This window comes from Salminus brasiliensis, chromosome 2, assembly GCF_030463535.1.
Source record: "Salminus brasiliensis chromosome 2, fSalBra1.hap2, whole genome shotgun sequence".
Lineage (NCBI taxonomy): Eukaryota > Metazoa > Chordata > Actinopteri > Characiformes > Bryconidae > Salminus > Salminus brasiliensis.
Window position 1 is genome coordinate 22,174,212 of NC_132879.1, and position 13,232 is coordinate 22,187,443.

At 41.9% G+C, this 13,232-nt stretch overlaps 2 protein-coding genes across 2 annotated transcripts; both read left to right on the forward strand.

Moving 5' to 3' along the window:
* The first annotated feature begins 394 nt into the window (after window positions 1-394).
* nr2e3 (nuclear receptor subfamily 2, group E, member 3) lies at window positions 395-3,061 on the forward strand. Its single transcript, XM_072673675.1, has 8 exons — window positions 395-485; window positions 747-897; window positions 988-1,091; window positions 1,194-1,469; window positions 1,837-2,018; window positions 2,359-2,599; window positions 2,712-2,817; window positions 2,929-3,061. The coding sequence occupies exons 1-8, from the start codon at window positions 395-397 to the stop codon at window positions 3,059-3,061; spliced, it is 1,284 nt and encodes a 427-aa protein (XP_072529776.1).
* A 4,956-nt stretch (window positions 3,062-8,017) lies between these two features.
* Window positions 8,018-11,596, forward strand: stoml1 (stomatin (EPB72)-like 1). Its single transcript, XM_072673677.1, has 6 exons — window positions 8,018-8,430; window positions 8,513-8,662; window positions 8,824-9,027; window positions 9,976-10,189; window positions 10,282-10,476; window positions 11,058-11,596. The coding sequence occupies exons 1-6, from the start codon at window positions 8,161-8,163 to the stop codon at window positions 11,252-11,254; spliced, it is 1,230 nt and encodes a 409-aa protein (XP_072529778.1). The 5' UTR covers window positions 8,018-8,160; the 3' UTR covers window positions 11,255-11,596.
* The last annotated feature ends 1,636 nt before the right edge of the window (window positions 11,597-13,232 follow it).

The window sequence follows — 13,232 nt, forward strand, 5'->3', positions numbered from 1 at the left end:
GAGGATGACAAATAGGCATTTGCTTACACAGCGCTTGCTGCTAATCCCCTTGTCTTCCTTTAGGGAGCCCAGACTGGACAGGGACTCACACACACTCCAGCATCACCAGACGCAAGATGAGGAGGTGACAGGCTTCACTGGACTTTACTTCAGCAACAGGTTCTGAACAACAAACCACAGTGCAAGAAAGTAGACATCCATCAGGACTAAAGTCACAGGAGTATCTGGAAGAGAAGACCAAACATCTGAAAATCATTTAAACTCAACTGAAAGGAACATTTTTTTGTGGGGGAAATATTGAGTAGCAGACCTCCAGGACTCCACTTCAGTCAATTCCAATTTTTTTTGGTTAAGGCGTGATACGGAGGTTCACTTCTATCGCAGTCTAAACTTCATGGAGGATACCATTCTAAACATTTCCATGGTGCCATCCACATCACCCACAGACTCCCCAAGGAGCAACTCCACAGAGGAGAGCCAAGAAGGTAAGTTCTAAAGCTACCTACTGCATCTTCAGCAGCACTGGATCAGCAATAGGTTCTCTCCCAGCTTTGCTTTTTTACCATGTGTAAGCAAAAGATTTAACATTGTAACATTATCCATCTCTGATTTTTTGTTTTTTCATTTCTTTAAATGAGATACTAAAAATTATTTTGCAGAAATTAAAGCAGGATCATAAAATCATAAACATTGCAAACAATTTCTTGCATTCGACTCAAAGTTAAAGAGTGTTTTCCTATGTCCAGGTAAAAGTCCAGCTCCTGGGAAGACCCTGAGCACAGGCATGCTGTGTAAGGTGTGTGCAGACACAAGCAGTGGGAAACACTATGGTATCTATGCCTGCAACGGCTGCAGTGGTTTCTTCAAGCGCAGTGTGAGACGCAGACTAATCTACAGGTGAGACAGACCTTTGATAAACATAATTTGAGTGCCTTGTTTAAACACTGTTGTACAGTATGTCTTAACAACGAGCACAATCTCTCACAGGTGTCAAGCTGGAACAGGCATGTGCCCAGTAGACAAAGCCCACCGTAACCAGTGCCAGGCTTGCCGCCTAAAGAAATGCCTTCAAGCTGGCATGAACAAAGATGGTGAGGCTGAATGTTCCGTCCTCTCCCTCTGTTCAGCTCTTTATGTTTCTCACTCCCTCTCAGCCGATCCCTCTCTAACAGGCCACATCCTTCTCTCAACAGCCGTTCAGAACGAGCGTCAACCCCGAAGCACAGCTCAGGTCAGGCTGGATTCCCTGGATGTGGACACAGAGAAGGAGCACCTGGCCACCACTCGGGAGCCCACGTCTTCCTCATCAGCATGCTCTGTAATCAGCAGGCCCCTGTTGGCCTCCTCCATCAGCTCCAGCATTAGCTCCACTGGCCCCAGCCAGCGCAGCAGCAGCCCCAAGAACAGCCACCGCTTCATGGCCAGTTTGATGACTGCAGAGACCTGCGCCAAGCTGGAACCTGAGGATGGTAAGAAGATAGGCTGAAAGAGAGAGGGACTGCTACAAAGGGTTCTTTGAGCGATGCCATAGAAGAACCATTTTTGGTTTCAGAAATAATGTTGTATGTATGAAGAGCCTTTAGTTCTTGACCAATTTAAAGGTTTTTTACTCTACTTCTAGAGTTCTTCATGGAATCCAAATGGTTCTTCAATGGCATTACTCAAAGAACCATTTGTAGACCAATGTAACCAAGCCAATGATAAAAACTCTAGAAGTGTTTCTATGGGAATATTTTGTGGAGCTCTTATTTCTGACATTAGGTGTAGAGTTTGTCCTGATTACAAATAACAACATCTCCTTTATAATTCCCATTCTCTTTTTCTCTCACTTTGCAGTGGATGAGAATATCGACGTAACCAGCAATGATCCTGAGGGGAGCTCTCCAGAGTGCAACACATCACTCTACTCTTATTCTGGCCCTGAGAGTGTATATGAGACTTCAGCTCGTCTGCTCTTCATGTCTGTCAAATGGGCAAAGAACCTGCCAGTCTTCTCCCACCTGCCCTTCAGGGACCAGGTACAAGCTGTTCATCATCTGTTCTCAAAGAGCTGTAGGGGTGCACATTATCGTTGTCATAAGAAAACGCTGTCACTTCATTTTGACAGCTGTCTTTTACATGGTCTGATCACATCATACAATGGATCAATAGAAATGGCCCACAATTGGTTATTACATTATAAGAAAGATCTTTTTTTTTTTACTACCAGTGTTTTCTTATGACAGCACAAAATAATTAGGGTGTCTGTATTAATTAAGCATTCCCTGATTGATGCAATCATTCATTCCACACACAGTGAAATACAAATGTGTAGTGGACATTTACTACATCACTATTCTCTCATCCTATTCTGTCTAGGTGATTCTACTAGAAGAGGCTTGGAGTGAACTATTCCTCCTTTGTGCCATCCAGTGGTCCCTGCCTCTGGACAGCTGCCCCCTGCTCTCCCTGCCGGAACTGTCTCCACCCTCTCAGGGCAAGAGCAGCCCATCAGCCTCTGATCTGCGTCTCCTGCAGGAGGTCTTCAGCCGCTTCAAAGCCCTGCAGGTGGACCCAACTGAGTTTGCCTGCTTGAAAGCCATTGTTCTTTTCAAGCCAGGTCAGTTCTCATTCCTGTGACACGAGAAGGAATAAAGTGACACATTTTCAGTGTATGTGTGGTTAATATTATCATCATCATCATCATCAATTTCTCTCGCTCTTTAATTCAGAGACACGTGGCCTCAAAGACCCAGAACAGGTTGAGAATCTGCAGGACCAGTCTCAAGTAATGCTTGCTCAGCATATCCACACACTCTATGCAAACCAGGCAGCAAGGTGAGCATGGGCGAGTGCACACACGTATATACTTATGTTTGTGTAATAAGAATTTCCTACACACACACACACACAAACAGAAAAGCTGATCATATTTTCCACGTTTCTCAGGTTTGGAAGACTACTGCTGCTTCTTCCCTCCCTCCACTTTGTGAGCTCAGAGAGGATTGAGCTGCTCTTTTTCCACAGAACCATCGGGAACACTCCCATGGAGAAGCTACTCTGTGACATGTTCAAGAACTGAAAAACAATGTGTCAATAGAGAGAGTGCTATCCACACTGATGCATACACTCATTCAACCTTTAGGGGCTTCCTTCCCTTACTGCTACTTTAGTGAGAAGCTGCAATGCCTACCAGTTCAATGAAATCCTAAAGGAGAGAAATGTTCTACTTGGTTTTCTTCACCACTTATGACTTATTTGAAATGTTTGTGTTAGATTTTGTATTTTTTAACACGGCTCACAATTATATGCATCATTATTGTATGAATTATCTTATTTAGGTACAGTGCTTTCTATACTTTCTATGGGCCAATGACAGTAAATGCTTAACTGCCTTTTATGCTTTTTATAATGCAAAATTATTTTGGTAAAAGCTTTTGACTGTAGGGCGATTCTTTCTCTTTTTTAAATCCAAAGACAGTATTTTTACTAAGCTCACAGACATGCCTCTTTGTAAAAAATCAAATAAACATTATGATCTTGTCTGAAAAAACTTGATATGACTGAAAAAGAACTTGCAAAACAGTATTTAATTATCTTAAATGACATCTTCCTCTATTAATTTAACATGTGTTTATGTCTACACTTTGGTCATTTACACTTTTCACTAAAATGCCCGTATAGTGCACTACTTTGGGGTTCTGACATTTTGTAGTGAAGTCCAAAAACAGAAGAATTGTCATTGCACTGTAACAATCCTTCAATGCAGCGCAACAAGTAGCATACAAGCGATGCACCCTGGGGGACATGAAAAACCCATAAATGGAAGGAAGACTGAGGTTCAGACTGTTCATGCTAAGCAATCTGCTGTTGCACAGCAGTGAGCTCACACACACATATATCTAGTCATAGCATTTACATGCAGGGGATAATGCATAAGGCACAATTTCATATTCCCCACAGCTGTTGTTTTGGGAAATACTATGGATCTTCATGCTTGGTCTTCCGACAAAGACCCAAATGAAGTGAAATCGCATAGTTAAAAAACAAGGATAAAGAAGCTAATGTAAAATCTTACTCAATGATGTCATTTCCTGAAAAAAACATTGTTGCAAAAGTTTCTTTTATTGATAGTAAAATATTTAGTGTCCCTTTACCTTTCCTGACATTTCCATAATCTATCCTATCTGAGCTGCTTGAGAACTTTGCACTCGTCTTCTTCTCAGTCTAACATAAATTTCCCCTATACCAGTTGTTCTTGTGATTTTTTGCATTTGTATTTGATGTAAGAGGAACATGGGACATTGGTCCCATGTAACTAAATTTATGCGTAATATCCGTCATACCTGAAGAAAACAAAACTGCACATCCTTTAGCAGTCGGCACACCAACCAGTACATCCTTAAGCAGCCGGCACACCAACCAGCACCTCCTAAAGCAGCCGGCACACCAACCAGCACCTTCTAAAGCAGCCGGCACACCAGCCAGTACACCATTAAGAATCCCGGCACACCAACCAGCACACTCTTAAGCAGCCGGCACACCAACCAGCACCTCCTAAAGCAGCCGGCACACCAACCAGCACCTCCTAAAGCAGCCGGCACACCAGCCAGTACACCATTAAGAATCCCGGCACACCAACCAGCACACTCTTAAGCAGCCGGCACACCAACCAGCACCTCCTAAAGCAGCTGGCACACCAACCAGCACCTCCTAAAGCAGTCGGCACACCAGCCAGTACACCATTAAGAATCCTGGCACACCAACCAGCACACTCTTAAGCAGCCGGCACACCAACCAGCACACTCTTAAGCAGCCGGCACACCAACCAGTACATCCTTAAGCAGCCGTCACACCAACCAGTACATCCTTAAGCAGCCGTCACACCACTTGTCACATTCTTTAGCAGTTGGCACACCATCTGACACATCCTAAAGCCGCTGGCATAAAGAAGACTTCACGTGGTAACAATTTCAACTGGGTTTATTCTGCTCAAATAAATACTTATTTATGACCCATAATTTTATGGAAAGTATTTATATGAGTTGCATAAACCCAGTTCATTGCTTGTTACCACATTAAAAACCATTTTAGGCTTAAATGACAAAAATGTTACTTTGTGAAAAAAATAATGAAACTTTTAATTAAGTGTTAACATAATTGATTATAATGTTCCCAAAATCGAAGCAGTTGAATTCGCTACCGTTAAACCGATGCATATATGCGTTTAGGCGAGCTAACATAGGACTCTCAACTTCAGTCGCACTGTGTGTTGGTGTTGAAGCATGTATCGACACGTTTATCAACACGTTGCAGCACAAAAAGGAGTATTTATGGTTGAGTGTACCTTTTCCTTGTTCTGCACATCGTGCGTAATAACGCACAAAACGCGTAAAAGCGCATCAGACGCGCAAAACGCACAACACCTGTAAACCGCGTGTCGTGCATAATACACTCAGACTGAAATCACAACCGATGTAGAGAAACTCAAACACGTGACAAAAATTAATGAATGAATTTAGACCCACACATGAGAACAGTCCACTAACACTGATGTGATTTATATTAAAATGGATCTTCAATGGCTAACAATCCTGCAGATCACACAGATTCCCTACTTTACTCACACACTGCGTCATCAGCGTAGCCTTGGGACGGTAACGTAAAGACTTCTTAGAGGAAGTTTTGTCATAGCTGTTTGATTGATTTGTTTTATATGGTTTGAGTTCAACTCAAACTGCGAACATTATTCATATCCAAACGTTGTAGCTCCATTTTTATTGTTTCAGTTTCAACAATTTTGTAGTGAACGGATCAACAGAAATACTCCAAACCTGGACAGTTCCAGCGCCTTCTGCTGCAAAACAAGAATCACACAAACTCCTACGCTGCTGCTGCCCCAGTGGATGCTGGATGGTGTGCCAGCAGCTTTAAAGTTTGGGCGGTTTCTGTGCCGGCTACTTCAGGATATGCTGGATGATGTGCTGGTTGGTGTGCCAGCTGCTGTTAAATATCAAATAGTGTACTGGCAGCTTTAGAATGTCCTGGATGGTGTGCCAACCGTTAAGGATGTGCCGTATAATGTGCCAGGTGCTTTAGAATGTACTGAATGTACTTATTTCTGGCAGCTGTGGGATGTCCGGGTTTGTGTGCTGGCAGCTTTAGGATGTGCCGGATGGTGTGCCAGGTGCTTTAGAATATACTGTTTTTTTGGGGCGGTTGGTGTGCCGGCTGCATTAAGATGTGACAAATAGTGTACTGGTTACTTTAGGATGTGCCGGATGTTATGCTGGCTGCTTAAAGATGTGCCGGATGGTGTGCCAGGTGCTTTAGAATATACTGTTTTTTTGGGGCGGTTGGTGTGCCGGCTGCATTAAGATGTGACAAATAGTGTACTGGCTACTTTAGGATGTGCCGGATGTGATGCTGGCTGCTTAAAGATGTGCCGGATGGTGTGCCAGGTACTTTAGAATGTACTGAGTTTTGTGCCGGTTGGTGTGCCGGCTGCATTTAGATGTGACAAATAGTGTACTGGCTACCTTAGGATGTGCCGGATGTTATGCTGGCTGCTTAAAGATGTGCCGGATGGTGTGCCAGGTACTTTAGAATGTACTGAGTTTTGTGCCGGTTGGTGTGCCGGCTGCATTTAGATGTGACAAATAGTGTACTGGCTACCTTAGGATGTGCCGGATGTTATGCTGGCTGCTTAAAGATGTGCCGTATGCTGTGCCAGGTACTTTAGAATGTACTGAATGTACTTATTTCTGGCAGCTGTGGGATGTCCGGGTTTGTGTGCTGGAAGCTTTAGGATGTGCCGGATGGTGTGCCAGCTACTTTAGGATGTACTGTTTTTTTGTGCCGGTTGGTGTGCCGGCTGCATTAAGATGTGACAAATAGTGTACTGGCTACTTTAGGATGTGCCGGATGTTATGCTAGCTGCTTAAAGATGTGCCGGATGGTGTGCCAGGTACTTTAGAATGTACTGAGTTTTGTGGCGGTTGGTGTGCCGGCTGCATTTTGATGTGACAAATAGTGTACTGGCTACCTTAGGATGTGACGAATTGTGTTCTGGCTGCTTTTTTTTTTTTTTTAATTTCTGGCAGCTGTGGGATGTCTGGGTTTGTGTGCTGGCAGCTTTAGGATGTGCCGGATGGTGTGCCAGGTACTTTAGGATGTACTGTTTTTTTTTTTTTGTGGCGGTTGGTGTGCCGGCTGCATTAAGATGTGACAAATAGTGTACTTGCGGCTTTACAATGTGCCGGATGGTGTGGCTTTAGGATGTGCCCAGTTTTAATGTATTCTTGTGTTTTTCGTGATAGTTCTGTTTTTTTGCCTCGGGTGCATGAAACACTCCTAGCTTACTGTTATTACTTACTTGAGTGCTCCAAAAGTTTACATGGTGAATCAAATTACACAGACAAACCAAACAAGTTCTTATCATGTCAAATGACTTTACCTTTACTTTCAGTGATACAGTGATTCAGATTATCCAAATATCCTGCCTGTACTTCTGCTTGGAGCATTTTTATTGGTGTTTTTAGCATAACAGAATATCCCACCAACTGTTTTAATGAGGCAATTGTACCTGTGTATATCGCTGCTGTCCAATGAAAAACATGTATCTCCATTTTTGTCTGTTTTTATTTTTTTCCATGGTTTGAACCTTTCGCAGATCTGCACACTGTGTAAATAATTCTGCATAAATGGACCAATAGAAATGCTCCACAATTACTTGGAATAAATAATTTTTACATTGACTTCCATTTAAAGTTAAGATTATTTTTTACTATTTTCTGTAAAGTTGCTGTTTTGGAGATTTTTTAAAATATTTATGAATATAATTTTTATTGGACACTATGGTAGTGCGCTTTGACAAGGTCGCACGAATCGACAGAACACCTCGTCCTCCGCATGTGTGTGTTCCTACATTCAGTTCTTCTCCCTGTGCTGTGCGATATGTCTACAGCAGATGGCGGTACGATTCTTCAGTACAACAGAAGTTCCCACTTACCTCTTCCTGTTCTCTAGGTGGCGCAGTTGGACTGGGATCGTGAGATGCCCGTTACGAAACACGGAAGAAAATATTGTTGGTCGCCGCAAAGATGGAAGTGGAATAGCTTAGCTGTCTAAAATTATTATTATATACTCAGATCAGGTGGTGTTTGGACGGCGTTAGCGAAAATGTTCAGGAAATCTCCAGGTTTCGACTATGAAGCTGTTCCCCTGAGTGATCCTGGCAGCTCTCCGGGCTTGTACGCGTCCCCTCTTACCTTCGGGCAGTCTCAGTTCAGCAGCGGTCACTCCTTCGACTACGTGCCTAGAATAAAAGACAACGACTTTACTGACAAAACCCAAGGACTGCTGTCGTGGATGTGCAATTTGATTGTCATATCTTTGGTCTTTCTTTGCACACTCATTACATTCCCTGTTTCTGTGTGGTTTGCTTTAAAAGTAAGTGATTTCTACAGCTTGCGCATATTTATAATGTTAGTATTGTTCAGTTCACACCAGTGAATGCACGTGGTTTCTTTAGACAGTGCCCAACTATGAGAGGATCGTTATATTCCGACTGGGGCGCATCAGACCACCTAAGGGACCAGGAGTGGTGCTGGTGCTTCCACTGATTGATCAGTGGCAGAGAGTGGACCTCAGAACCAGGGCCTTCAACATCCCACCATGCAAGGTATTGAACACTATTACAACTCACCTGTGTATGCTGGATGTGAAACAGCTCTCCAATCTGAGCGAGCGTTTCCAGCTGTGCCATATTGTTAGTTTGAATAGCCCTAGTTACAGCCATAGGCTTTCTAGTAGAAGTTGACTTTTTCTTCTCTGCTCTGCTAGGTGACCACTAAAGAAGGTGGCCTGGTGTCCGTAGGAGCCGACATCCAGTTCCGGATCTGGAATCCGGTTATGTCCGTGGTGGCTGTGCAGGATCTGAACGCGTCCACACGCCTCACAGCACAGAATGCCATGACCCAGAGTCTGGGCAAGAAGACTGTCAGGGAGATACAGACAGAGAGAGTGAAGCTAGGTGAACATCTTGGGGTGAGAAAAAATGCATAATAATAATAATTCACCAATTCCATGTCCGATGTGTATTATTTTGTATTATTATTATTATTATTATTATTGTTAATAATAATATCATTAGCAGCAGCAGCAGTAGTAGTGTGATTGTTCTACATCATGAAACTGGAACCCAGCCTAGGTTCTGATGTTCTGATTAAACCTAGAGACTTACAGACTTCAGGGTGATTCACAAAATTCATATGTGAGTTTTAAAGTTCAGTGCCTCCTTCTTCATATTAGTGAATTCAACATAATAAAAATACAGCATTTTGATAGTTTAGACTGGCACTGTGGACTTCAGGTTTCTTAATAGCATATAAACATTAAAAAGGGGTGCACTGACTCTGGACTATGCCTATATCTGATTTGCTTTTTATTGATTAATTAAAAAAAATGAAAACATTTCTTTGTTTCTTAATAACTTGCAGATGTGCATTGCAAATACTGCTTTAAAATATGCCGAATGGTGTGCCAGGTGCTTTAGGATGTACTGGTTTTTGTGGCGGTTGGTGTGCCGGCTGCATTAAAATGTGACAAATAGAGCACTGGCTGCTTTAGAATGTGCCGGATGATGTAGCACCTGCTTCTGGATGAGACGGTTGATGTGCCGGCTGCTTTAGGATGTGCCCAGTTTTAATGTATTCTTGTGTTTTTCGTGATAGTTCTGTTTTTTCCTCGGGTGCATGAAACACTCCTAGCTTACTGTTATTACTTACTTGAGTGCTCCAAAAGTTTACATGGTGAATCAAATTACACAGACAAACCAAACAAGTTCTTATCATCTCAAATGACTTTACCTTTACCGTCAGTGATACAGTGATTCAGATTATCCAAATATTCTGCCTGTACTTCTGCTTGGAGCATTCTTTTGATGCTGATGGTTTTCTCAGCGATTTCTTTTTAAATTCTTTTAATGATTTGCAGATGGACATGAATGAGTTGACAAAGCCATGGGGGTTGGAGGTAGACAGAGTAGAGCTGACCCTGGAAAGTGTGCTCAGGGCTCCGAAGGAACCTCATTCAGGGCCCTTCATCATGCCTCCCTCTGTCCCTGGCCTGGAAGGCCTTACTGGACCAATCCAGCAGCTTACTATGCATTTCCTGGGGCAAAATGCAACAGGCCCCCAACCTGTTAAAGGTATACACTCACACACTCACTGTACAACTAGGTCATTCATTACTTCAGTGTCCTGTCTGTACTAGAAGAGCCTGTAAATGTTTCATATACAGATATGGTGAGCTTCACTGACGAGATGACCCTGGGGGCCCCATTAGCCACGGGCAACAGCAAGGTGGAGGAGCTACTGGCAGCAGTCAGTCTGGTGCTGTCTGAAAACTTGGTTAGGCAGGTAGGAGCCTGCTTCCAGTTTTACGTCAGCACCAGTAGTGGCCAGACCAGCAGCTACTATGTGGATCTGACTCAAAGTGAGTAACGAGACATTTGTAAAAAGCTGTTTTGCAGATTACTGGTTTTTGTTTTTTTAAACAACTTTATTACTTTGTTTATTACCAATAGCACAAAATACAAGTGTGAATGGGGTTGAATAAATCACGGTCCAGTTTTGTATGATTGTCAAATGCAGCAAGTGACTGCCGTAGCAGATACACAACGCCCTTCCTACAATTGTGAAATCTGATCATACGTCGTCACTAGAGACACATTAGACACACATGGAAATGCGAGGTGTAAATGGCTTTACAGTACTGTGACTTTTTTTGGACCCTTCCTCCTTTGTCATATTTAAATGTCTCATTTTAATATAAGATAAAGATGGCACAGTAGACACACCAGGCAGCTTTTAAAAGATCATTTACATTTATTGAAGAATTATTTAAAACCTGTACTTTTCCAGAGCACTATACAGTTGTAAATACCAAATATGATCATGCCAGGGGTTTCCTTATCTTGTAGAAAGTGACGCACAGAATATGAAAAACAATATAAATACATTTCTATGTCAGTTTTCTCTACTTTTCTTTCTGTCTCTCTTTCTCTCCATGTGTAGACAGTGGATCATGTGGCGTGGGTGAAGCGAGACAGCCGGACGTCTCTCTAAGCATGAGTGAGCAGGACTTGATGGCCATGTTCCAAGGCAGCCTGCAGCCGTTTACTGCGTACGGCAGTGGCCGACTGAGAGTGCAGGGAGACCTGAACACAGCCATGAAGCTAGAGACACTCCTTAAACTCCTTAAGCCTCTATGAGGCCTGCTATAAACACATGTGCCTGATGTGTGCTGTTTTTTCTAGCAACAGTTTTAATAGGTTCTTAAAAAAAGTAACATACAGTGGTTTCTCCATCATGATAAAGAAACAATGAACCATGTAAAGAGCAATTTAAGCATTCCAATGGTTCTTCATATAACCATTGCCTTTATTAAAGAACTCTTGTAGAACCCTTGTAGAAAATATCTCCTGATACTGGCTTGAAAATGTACACTGCTGTGAAAAAAATCACCGTTAGGAATCAAAAATGGAATACGTGTTATATAAGTTAGAAAAGGATACTGTTTATTTATGTGTGATTAAACTGCACTGTTTAAAGTACTTTGTGTACATTGTGTACTTTGTGCATGTGTGTATAGAAGCTCCCTGGACAATTTTTTGTAGACTGGGATTTTTAGGAATTTGTTGCCCAATTATCCTCATCTGAAGGAACCTGAAGTTACTACCACTTAAACAACAAGGTGACCAATTTGTTTGTCTGTAGAGCTTAAAATAAATTAATGATAGATAGATACATGTGACAAGCTCACTGTTTTTTATAGTTTTTTTAATGTGCTTTGCCATCCCTTCTCTCTTATCTAGTGCTGTCCTTGAGTTCATGTGTGTGCGCTGTGGTACGTGTGCTGTCATCATGTACGCCCATACAAGGCTGAGTGCCTCTCTGCAGCTCACTCTGACCCTCACTCCTGTGGCCTTCTCAGCCTACACACAGCTGCTTACAGAGAAAACTCCCACAAGGCCACTCAACCGGCATTCATCTATGCCATCGAACCCACTGCAAAACATGCAGTGTGTGTTGTGATTATATAGAAGTCTGCTATTATACCTACATACTCAAACTCTGCTGGCTGCTTTTAGGACCTTGTGCTAGTCATTTTACACCTGATCAACATGTCCAACGCACACCAACACAAGAAAGCCTGGAGGCAGCAGCTGTTTTTCCCCCAAGACCCAAAGTTAGAAAGCTGGAACACACTTTATTTATTGACTTTATTTATTTATCAATAAATAAAGTGGGTTTCAGCTTTCTAACTTTGTGTAGCTGTTACTCTGTAGTACAACTCCGTCAGCAGCTGTTATTATTCCTATCATCATATATGCAAACCAGCAACACAAAGGAGAGCATAACACTAATAATAATAATAGTAATAATAATAATTTCTCAAGTTTGGGAAACAGCAGTTTTCTTATTGACTGTGTACACAGCAAATTTGCTAGTGTTAAATTAACGCTGTTGTGTGTTAAAGTTTACACTCACAGTTTAAATGTAGGTTTTTGATTTAACACTGGCAAAATTGCTGTGTACAATAGCCATGAAGAATGAGCCAACAACAATGGTCTGAAATGACTCTAAATACAAAAAAAACAGTAACAGTAGGTATAGTAACACTAAGGTTCCAAGTGGACAGATTCATTCACTGGCATCATGTTTTTAGCCTAAAACAAAACTGATATGTCAATATTTATTGTACAAAGTTTTTGGATGAAAGGCTTTCCAACTGGCATCTGTCAGCTATATTGAGTCTAGTTTTATTTATTTATTTATTTTTTTACAAATGTACAGATTTTAATGAGCAGGTAAGGCACTATTTATGACATAATATGATACTATTTAAAAAAATGCACCCGCCCCCCCCCCTCCGAAAAAAAAAAAAGAACCACAAGCACAAGCTATGGCTGTGTTCTTTGGCGGTGTTCTTGACTTGACTTCAGTAGATAGCTCTATTAACTCTACCAAATACACTAGTCTGTCCATCACCAAGTGCAGTTTCATAACAACTTCTGAGCTTCACATTTGAAGAACAAACTATTTACAGAGGGATTTATGGGAAAATGTTTTCATAAAGTGGTACTAGGTGTTGAACACAGTCTAAAAATGTAAATAAGCACAATTCAGTTACAGGAAAAAAAGTATTGTGATTTCATCTCAGAAACAAAGTGGACGAAATATTCAGAA